We start from the raw sequence: 11,083 nt of genomic DNA, 5'->3' as shown, positions 1-11,083 counted from the left end.
ACAACCCGGGGGCCCCCCCCCCCCCCCCCCCCCCCCCCCTATTTCGGTGAGGCTTATAATAACAGATGTGTAAGAGGCAGAGTGACTACGGGAATGCAAGAGGTACGCATAATGAAGGACTGAGGTAACAGAAAAGGCTCAAGAACGTTAGCACTCAGAGTTGCTTTGTTTAAATGCAGAGACGGGGATACAGGACCACTACATTCAAAATGGGTTAAAGCACTCCAGTCAAGAGCACACACTGGAACATGTATGAGAGGGGCTCGTTTGATGTTTCTGCACCGAGGAAAAAGGCTAATAATGAGTATCATTGCAAATATAGGACACATCAGATTTTCACTTGCATTTAACTTCAGTCACAAGACTATTGATTTGGCAAGACATAACTCTGCAGGTGCGTCAGTTTATAAAACAAGGGCAAAACAGGCAGCCTATTTAAAAAGCAGGCAAGGGAAGAGGGAGTGTATTTCAGCTGCACTTTCAAAGAAACATCACAAATGAGTTTCCCATGCTGCAGGTATGACTGTAGCTGAAGGCAGTTCTCAACTACTGTTTATTCCATAACACAGGAATGGCCAATGCCGGAGACTCTAGCCCAGCAGTGGCTGTGTAAGTTACTTTATAGAATTGCAGAAACTTTGTAAAAAAGGATGTCGGTGTATAATGAAGCTTAGAGAAACAGAGAGCCGTGCCCATGAGCTATTTTAGAAAAGACTGGAAGGTTTCACTGAAGTAGGTCTAGCTACTTACGAAATTGGTTTTGCCTGTCCTAATGGCCTGATGTATTTCAGCTGCATGGGTGTCAGCCTCACTTCAACATTTAATTAGAAATATCTCTGGTATTATTTAGCAGTTCATTGTCCTTCTTGGAGGTACTTCTGATTGAAATGTCACCTTGTGCTACTAAATGCATATGTGGTGATTTCTAGACAAGTTGCGGAGGAAATCCAATTTGTGAACATCCTCAGAGCTAGATTCAAGTGATTTACTGAGTTTAACACTTGTATGTTAAGCAAAAGATGTACTTGCAAAGATAGAGATTCTTGAAGGTTTAGGAGAGGGTCCACCAGGAGGAAGCATTAATATTAATTGTACTTTAAAGTTAAGTTAAAAAGACATTGAAATATGCCACACGACCAAGAGAAGAGGTGTCCCAATTCCATGTTAGACAATTACTATTATGTTATTTGACAAGAGAGAGGGACATGCGAGTTACTTAACCTTCAAGACTTACCTGCTCTGTCCTTCCCCAAACTACCTATTTTAGCAGGCTTTTCATAATAGCATAAGATAAACAAAGAATGAGTAGCATGCACAGAAATCATGTTGTACAAATAAAAATGTATTTCTGCTTATACCTACGGAACACAAACAAACCTAAATCCATATGCATATTTAAATCAAGTAAGAAGAAAAAGTGTAGAACAGATGGCTTCACTAATGGCACATCAGCAGCTGCAAGCCCATTTTGCCTGCCAGTGATTAGGTTTCTACCAATTACCCTTTAGAGTGTACCATGACAGTTGCCATTTGTCTAAATCTACAATTAATGATGAGCAATACACAACTAGCAAATATGACAGGAAACAGATGCACCAGACAGGTTGCGTCAAGCATCTTTGACTTGCAAAGTACACCAGATACAAGGGGGATACAGTTATAAGCATCAACATACAATTGTTCACTAACTTATTTTTAGAGGGCTACTTGTTTTTTATTCTTTTGTAATCCATTGAGTTGGCATCACTGAGTTCAGCTAGCTTAATGCTGTGGAGAAATTCTGCTAAAAAACTACAATGTCCAAGGAAAAACAGACTAGAAATAGAAGTCATGGTTTTCTTCTTTAGGACCTTCAAACTGAAAGATGTCGGTTGTCGTGGTGACATTAGGTGCGGTACACCTTCATAACGTTCCTGTGCATAGCAGGACACAGAAACAACATGTACACAAAACTCACATAAGGGAGCGGACCATTACCCTGAGTTGCTACTAATAGCATTTGATGTATGTAATAATTTCATCCCATTATTTTAGCTAGTTTATACATCTGGATAAATTGGCATAGGAAAGATTACTGCTGCTTCTGCAAATCTTCCAGATTTCACAGAAACAATTAGAGAATGTTGCATGAAGTCCAGCGACTTCCAAACCCCTCCCATTCTAGCTCTTAGACAGTATTAAGTTATCTTATCTGGTCCTTAGAAGACAGCATAATATGTTCTCTTTCAGCAATCTTCTCTTATTGAATGACACTACTAAAGGATATATACATTCTTCACAACACATTGAACCTGCACAAGAAATCTACATTAAAACTACATGCTACCCAAAACTGAAAGGGGAAAAGGAAAAAGAAAGTGCAAAAAATTCTGCACACACTTTTGCAGATACAAAGGCAAGTGCAAACTCACCTCTTGGGGAGGAATATCGAAAGAGATGGTCCTCATATCAACTTTGATGAAGCTGTCTGTGCAGGGCAGGACAAAAAACAAACCTGTACAAAAAAAATCCATTCAAGAAGATGTGAAAATGGGTCATTAAAACAGATGAAACTTGCTACTGAAGTAAGCTTAAATCCAGCCACTGCAGCTGTATAGCCCTCTTTGTAATGAGCTCAGCAGCATGTTCGTTAGTGGCTTTCAAATCAGGATAAGATTTTCAAAAAAGTATGCTGAGAAACTTCCATTTATTCACATCTAACTTATTTTGAGATCTTTAACATTTGGAAAAAAAACCCAGAACTGTTAACAGTTGTTGAAAATTTGTCCCATATAGTTACTTGTGGGGCCTAATTCTGGCAAGCAGAAACTGTCAACCTCCTTTTGTTCCGGTGGATCACTGTAATTCTTCAACCTTACAGCAATGTGGAAGTATTGCAAAATCTGGATGAAAATGAAGGAAGAAGCTTTTGCCCCTTTCTGTCACTTTGAGCAGCAGGAGCAACAGCTGAAAATAACATCCTTTCAGATCTCATACACAGGAAACTTTTCAAAACTATCAAATAATTTAATTGCTTCTATTTCTTTTGAAGAACATCAAGGCTTTCAGAGCATTTGAAAACATATGTGTATGTGAGCCATTTAACTCACATACTAAACTGCTTTTTTAAAATGGCACATTTGATGCCATTATTCCTCCCTTTACACTCTGTGCTTTTGATTCTACCTGAAGACCGTACATTAACTAAGGAGATCTGGGTAAGGATCACAGACAATTAGTTTACTATCTTCTCCATATAAAGTAACATATCCTCTTACTGGAAGTTACAAAGTTCTTGAGAAATCCATTCGCCAGTCTAATGCAATGTCTCTAGACAGCTATTATTTTGCCGATGACTTAATTAGAACAAAGACTAAGAATGCTCTCCAGGACATACCTGGTCCCTTTGCTCCCCCTTTTAAGATGCGTCCAAGTCTGAATATGATGGCTCGCTCGTATTCCTTTATAATCTGTAATAAATAGTTGGATGTCATGCAAGGGTTTCCAGAAGCCATGCGACGGATGCCAAGCTACATATACACTAGTCTAAGACGGACTTAAGACTCAAATGTAACATATGTTACATTTCATTTCTATACTGGCTTCTTCTGAGAATTTTAGCCTAAACTTTATTGTCAAAAAGCAAACAGCAAAAGGAACAGTCAGGACAATATTCCACAAGAAATATTCTTCAGACTATGGCACCATCTATCAACAGCAGAAGCAACAGCACGTCATCTGGGCAGGACCAAGCACTAGAAGCAGCCATCAGGAATATCCTGGCAACAACAAAACAAAGTGCAGGATACGTGACCCAGCAGAGGTTTTTCCAGCTCTAATTCTGATGCGGTGTATTAGCCAAAACAAAGCAGGAGTTATTTCCTCCAGTCTGCAAACTGAGAACATCAAGCTCAAAGCAATCACAGATGACACATTCTCTAAGAATCTGTCACATACAGCCACATATCTGTACATACTTATATATTTATATACTTCATATTTACACACATACATATATAGGGAGAGATCTCCTTAAAAAAAAAATATCATTCCTCCAAGAGTAATTACGTGTTCTTGCAATTGTTCTGATCTTCCAAACTAGCTTATATACTAATGGCAACTGGGTAGATGTAGTAAAGATGTCAATGCAAAAATCATTTTGACTAAATCCTGCAATCACATTTTTCTTTTTGTTTTGAAGATTAATGCACCAAAATGTTGGGGTCTGCTATATACTGCCTGTTACAGTTCAAGAAAGAATAAAGTTAGATTAATTTGTGTTTAAAACAAATAAATAGAGAACAGTAATAACCACTAGGAGGCATCTGCATTGCTTAAAGTTTTAATCCAACTTAGCAGTGAACAATTTTACCTTTATGCACATCCAGATTGATATAGGAAATGTAAGAACAGTGAAAAAAAGTGAAGTGATCACCAGGATCCATCCACACAAACCAAGGCCAGTATCAGAGTCATCTGCAAGAAAAGAGTGCCCGTTAAAGAAAGTGCCTACAGTTGGATATTTGTGTTGAATATTCCTTGAGATAAGCCACTGTTAGCACCACTCCTCTGGCCAAACTGATTGGGTTTAGGTCAGAAGTCAAATAAAAAGCCAAATTCTGCTATCATTTTCACTAGTCTCTAGCAGTTGCACAAGATAGCTGAGGGTAGAACGCGGTCCAAGTAACATTTATGCAGAACTAAGTATGCCAACATTTAAGTATAGACTCTCAGATGCTTCCCTCTTCCTCTGCTAGTTTTCTCTAGCAGAATGACCAATAGGCAGCAGTAGAAATCCTGTTCTTTTATTGTCTAAGGAAGTCAGAGCAACACTTGCTTAATGAATTAAATGCAAATACTCCATGGCCTATCAACTCTAGCGACAGGACATTTAGAATTTGGTTTATGTTCCAGCTGTCATAGGTGCAGATCTAAGAAAACCGTCATTCTCAGAACTGTTGTATCTAGGCAGAAGGATAAGATGCAGTGCAAGATTAGCTGGACATGAAATAAAGCCTCTATAAAGCATTTCTTGGCCAAAGACTCCTTATGCTTAGAAAACAAACATCGTAGTTCTCTGTCACGAAATGACACCAACTGAAGCTATTTCCAGAATCAGCAAATAACAAGAGCTAGTGGTTTCAAGTACTACACAGCTAAAAAAAGCAACGCAGCATGACAAAATGGACATGCTGGGAAGCATTCATAAAGCTATAGGAAGTTTCTTACCCTGCCAGCTAAGACTCCTAACAGGCTGCCAGGAACCCACTGCCAAGTGGGGGTATCCCAGGGTGAAACCGAGCACTCACAACCATCACATTCCTACTGTGGAGATACTGAAATTCAATCTTTCTCACTCCACCCTTTAAAAAGCCAAAAGTACAAAATGCCAAGAAGCACCTGCAAAGCTTAGAAAAACACAATTCTCACATTTAGATGAAAGAATGTTGCTTCTGGACCACACTTCCTGACTTTGCTGAACTGTAACTATCCTCTTACAGTGCTGCAAATATGCAAACATTACCCTAACCTTGAAAGCGAGTCATAGCCAATAATAGAATATACTTTGCAAATTTCGATCCACAATATTTGCATATTCGCTAGTCTCTAGCAGTTGCACAAGATAGCTGAGGGTAGAACGCGGTCCAAGTAACATTTATGCAGAACTAAGTATGCCAACATTTAAGTATAGACTCTCAGATGCTTCCCTCTTCCTCAGTTTTCTCTAGCAGAATGACCAATAGGCAGCAGTAGAATCCCGTACCAATGAGCCTGACTGAGAAATCTGGCAAGATATTACCCTAACCTTGAAATATGCAAACATTACCCTAACCCTGAAAGCGAGTAATAGCCAATAATAGAATATACTTTGCAAATTTCGATCCACAATATTTGACTAAAGTCATGGAAGTCAGCAAAATGACTGGGAACCAATATTGAAGTTTCCAGTCCTCTTTTTCACCGATTGTGGGTCTTAGAGCTACTCCTAGCCTTTCAAATAAGATGGAATATGGAGGTGGTGGAGAATAGTAAGTTTTTGTCGCACACAGTATCTTGAACTTTATGAAGTGTCTCAAAGCTTCTGAAGCCAGTTGGCTATCTTACCTGTAATTTGTATCCCTGTCACACGCCAGTATAATAACCCTCAAGGACGTGTCATATCATGCGTCATTTTAAAGTTCCTCTATGGAAAATTACCTAAAGACATTCCCCCACAGGTTTATTATTACATAGTGGAAATACCAGATTAAAGGAGTAATTTCCAGGCCTCCTGCGAAAGCCAAGCAAATGCATTACCTACACAGATCAGTATTAAGCAGCTGTCAGCATTAAGCAACATCTGTAAACTCATTAGTGAAGGGAACGTTACCTTTCATTTAGCAACAAGGTAGTAGACAGCCTAAAACCATAAAAAGTATTCACAATCGACACTGACAGGGAGGAAAGGTCTCCTTATCTCTTTTACTTAATAACTTTTATAAACCTAAAGGAGCTGAGGATCCTGCTTCAGTTCTGCTTTACAGTTTAACATCAAGTCTTCACTGCCAACCGCCCACCTGCTCTTACCAGAACTACAGCGTGGAAAAAAATTATCCATTTGCTTCCATGTTGAACAAGAAGGTAGAAGTCACAACTCAAATAATGTAAAATTTAAAGATTGTTGCTAAATAATGTGTGCGCTTACTCAATGATTGTCCCATCATGTGATATATTTCACAATACAAAAAGCAAGAGAGATGCTGTCTCGTGAAAAACTACAAGAAACATGATTGGCATCTGTGGAAGAGCTTTCTTATTGCAATTTTTTAACATCTCATTCACAGATCTTGGATAATTTCATCAATGGGCCATTCTTGCCAGATTTCTCAGTCAGGCTCATTGATACGGGATTCTAAATAGCAGCTAGTTCAACAGTACTGAAATGAGACTGACAGAGAGGGTGCAGATGTAACAACCTCAGATGCACCTCTGGCCCATGATGCATAGCCCAGCCCACCCAATGTGCTGGGGTTAAAAAAAAAAAAAAAAAAAAAGATTTTACACCACACTAAGTGGCTACAGCATACCGCCTGCCAGCCCTCTTTCACCCATCACATATGCAAACCTTTGAACAGAGACAAAACGTATCTTTGCTTTTGGCAGGCAGTGTCAAAGAAGAGCTCAAAGAGATATTCTTTTCACTAAGACCCCACAAAACAACTAGAGAACTACTGAAAACAGACTTTCAGCATATTTTGTGATCCAGATGCAAAGCAAGGATAAAAAGTTTGCCTTTTATTTCTTAGCTGCATCTGTAGCATTCGAGATTAGGTAAAGAGAACTAGAATAAAAAATAAGGAAAAATGGTTTTGTAGTGAGGGTTCTGCCTGGGAACTCTAGAGAACTGGGTTTTGCTTCTCCCTAAGCCAGACTCCCTACGTGACATTACTGATATCAATATATAATGAAACTCAAAAAGGAGAAATGCAATTTACTCCTCCCAAAGAAAAAGAACAAAAACCCCCAACAAAACCAAAACCTTGCTCATACAACAGATGCATGATCATTAACAATAATTGCTGGGGATATATATTTAAATATTAATATACTGTAATGTATGCAGTTGCTGAAAAAGCAATGAGAAAAACAATGTAATGGCTTCAAAAAACAGACACCACCAAAAACTCAGATGATGTTAAAAACATACACTGCATTTTCTCCACTGCTATTGCTGTTGGGAGCTGTCCCTCGTTCTAAAGGCGCTATGACTTGCAGAGACAAGGCCTAGAAAATATAATCATGAAAGAAAAGGACAAATAGATGGTTGTATTACAGCTGTTACTATTAATCATAGAACTGTTATTAATCATACAAATAATTTATATTAAGAAATAATACTCTTCAATGATGAAAACATCCACTCCGTTTCAACTATTCTCTGTTGGCCGTGAAAAGATGCTCGAAGCCCCACTTACGCCAGAACAAGCCCAACTCCACCATCTCTAACCATTCCACTGGAATTTTCTTCTAAGTTAAAAAACAGACAAGCCCACAACGTGAATTTATAGCAGGCTGTTGGTGCACAAACCAAGGCAACCAACCACAGCTGCAACTGTGCAACTTGAAGGCTTCTGCACTGCAGCACAATCACTTCTTTAGCACCCCTGCTTAACTTTTCATGCAACCTTTATTATTTTTAAATACATATATATATTTAAAAAGAAAAATCCATTCATATTTCCTAGTTTATTTCCTTTCCTTGTAGGAAGACAATGTTTGTTTCATTACAAGATGGACCTCCACCCATCTTGTTCCTCCATCAACTCAGTCATCCTCCATGGCATTGACTGCCATACACACATGCAGCGATGTCAGATACATCATGACTTTGCATCATTTCACATTAACAGACAAAGAGAATCCCTTCAGGTCTGGAGATCCAGCATTCACACAATTTTCTAACAACTAGACTAAAAAGAATGGGGAAACCACACCCTGGAACTCAATTAATTAAAAGTCAAACTACTTACAAAATATGGGTGCTGCAGATTCACCCAATGCTACCATTAACATTCTAAGTCCATGTTCCAGAAATTCTTTTAGATATGTATATGTATTTTTTTGCCTTCCTTAAAAGGTTTTAAAGCTTCAAGTTTATTTCAAGTAGAGTTTAGGGAATTGCAAAATATAGTATCATTCCAAGGGATCAAACACAGAGATACCAGGTTATCAGCTAGGCCTCTGATTAAGAGCAAAACCTGGTTCTAATCTCAAGCAATTCATAACTATCATCTTTTCTCTTGGAAACAGTGTTGAGTTCAGGATTTTTTGAGCAGATAGATATATGCAACTAGCTGTTAGAATAATATGCTAAAGGCAGTATGTGTGGAACAAAATTAATTTTTTTCCGTAACAGTGAGACATTTTAAATTTGCAAAGAAATAAACAATTTCAGTCTGAAAAAGTACGTTTGAACTAGCCATACCAATACAGGAAGATGACCTATAAAAAAATAGAAAGCCTAAAAATAAATCAAAGTTACTTGAAAATAAGTAGTGTTAGTATTCTAATATTTTATTAAATACAAATGTTTAACAACCTCTCTTCACAACTGCAGCTATCATGAACAGCTATGATTTAAAATCAACTATTGACATAGAAGAGTTGCAAGGCTTAATTACAGGTCAGTCGTGAAGCAGTTCTCCATGCTGCAAATGCTGATGAGGCACCAACAGCAGAAAGTCCATTTTTTTAACTTGCAGTAACTCTAGGTACTCAACTTTGGTTCTCTCCTCCTTGATTTTCTAAAGTGCCGAACACTCTGTCAGATACCCTGACAGCGTCAGTTCAAACACTTGTGATATTCTTGCTCTTTTATTATCAAGATATTAAAAACTCACACCCGGAATTTAATCAGAGGAATCTTATTTGCGGACAGTCTGCAATAGATTACGTACCTCTTTAAGAAATAAATCACGAGGAGAAAGAATATTAAAAAAAAATTTTAATTGAATCAGCCTTCTATCCCTTTAAGGCTGATTGGAACAGTTACCGTTACTTTGGCAAGAAATTATCACTTGGATCATAAATTGTTAATACTGTTTGATAATAACACTTAGTGCTGGAGGCTGAGGTGGAAGGGGGGAGTTCTCATTACCGCTTGAGGTGTGGCATACACTTCACTTGCGATTTTTTTTCTGCTGCAAAGACTACACAATCTGAACAAGCACACCACCGTCAAATAGCAAAAACGCGCAAGACTCCTAGGTACCAGGAGAGGAAGGGACCTTCCCCCCCAGCCGTGCAAACAACCCACCAGATTTAAAACAAAATGCCTATGGGAGATCAACTGGACTGAACAAGCAGGCAAGCAATGCTAGATGGAGATCTCCATTTTCATGCTGCTCGGTCAAATCCAGGATAGTCTGAGAGTGACTGAAGGGTGTTATTCTACGACAGTTATTCAATTGTTTGCCAATTAGCAAACTGTCAGGAACAATAAGGAATATTACTTTCAATGAGAACTAAATGTCTTTTCAGATGCTTCTCAAAGCCTTTCACATGGGAAATAGCAAAATTATGTCTAATGCCGTTTACTCCGTACTTTATTATAACAAAAATAATTGGTAGCCAGCTTTAGCCTCCAAAACAACACATCGCACAGTAAGTACAGAAGAAACAACCTCAGCAGCACATAAAGTGAAAGGCTTGCTGAGTCCCAGACAAGGTTAGCATCAGAGTGACCGCTGTTAGGTATTAATAACTAACATACTTACAGAATGAAATGTAGATCCTCTTCAAGGATATAAGAACTAGCATGTGCCATTAGGCACGGGGCCCAAATAGATCTACAGTTATTTATACAACAACTGAGGTTACCTAGCCAAAGCCTTCATATATAAAGCGATCTTCTAAATACAGGTCCTTCACCAGTTGCAAATGAAAAAATAAAATAAATGTTTTTTATGCAAAAACATAAAATAAATCATGACTTTTCTGTAGTCTGTTTCTGAACAACGCAGGTAACAGGAAAACGCTCCAGCCTCCAGGGACAGAAACTGTTAGTTGTGTTATTTTAGTGCATCATCTCCAAAACTTCCCGACCTGGGTTACGCTCACACCTACCGACTGAAAGGCCAAAACCCACTAGCGTAACAATGTCAAGAAGTAAAAATTAACTACTGCTTCACTGCGCCACGTGAGGAAATATAATTTACTTTTATCACTTCCTCCAGTCTATCTATTCCTTCACTATCTAACATTTTGCTCAAGCGAAAAGCACGAGCGGTGTAAACAACCAGTCCCCAAAATCTTCTTGTTCTCATTCACTGGTGCAGCGCCTCGGGGATTACTTCTGTTGACTCCGCTCTTAATCATTTGTTTAGCTTTCCCCTTAGTGACCCGAGTTACCGTACAGGAAAACAAAACACAAAAAAAACCCCAAGTTACGCAACTGGGGCCAACTCTCAGCGATGCTCTTCCACCCTCCCGTGCGTTATTTCTAAAGAGATGTGAAGCGGTGAACTGCGGCACCGCTGGGCAACACCGTACGCCGGGCTCCGTCCCGCCGCGGCCGGGCTCAGCGCCGCTGTCAGCCGGGGAAGCCGCGGAGGGGCCGGCGGGG

At 39.0% G+C, this 11,083-nt stretch overlaps 1 protein-coding gene across 1 annotated transcript in view; it reads right to left on the bottom strand.

Annotated features, from left to right (window-relative positions):
* STOM (stomatin) overlaps positions 1 to 11,083 on the bottom strand; it is a 117,606-nt gene that overhangs the window by 4,685 nt on the left and 101,838 nt on the right. The window contains exons 2-4 of the mRNA XM_009322129.1: positions 4,352 to 4,455; positions 3,377 to 3,449; positions 2,412 to 2,494 (exon numbers count right to left, since the gene is read on the bottom strand). Of these exons, the coding sequence (XP_009320404.1) occupies positions 2,412 to 2,494; positions 3,377 to 3,449; positions 4,352 to 4,455 (260 nt within the window). The remainder of the gene's footprint in view (positions 1 to 2,411; positions 2,495 to 3,376; positions 3,450 to 4,351; positions 4,456 to 11,083) is intronic.

This window comes from Pygoscelis adeliae, unplaced genomic scaffold, assembly GCF_000699105.1.
Source record: "Pygoscelis adeliae isolate BGI_AS28 unplaced genomic scaffold, ASM69910v1 Scaffold114, whole genome shotgun sequence".
Lineage (NCBI taxonomy): Eukaryota > Metazoa > Chordata > Aves > Sphenisciformes > Spheniscidae > Pygoscelis > Pygoscelis adeliae.
This window is presented reverse-complemented; position numbering and strand designations above follow the sequence as displayed.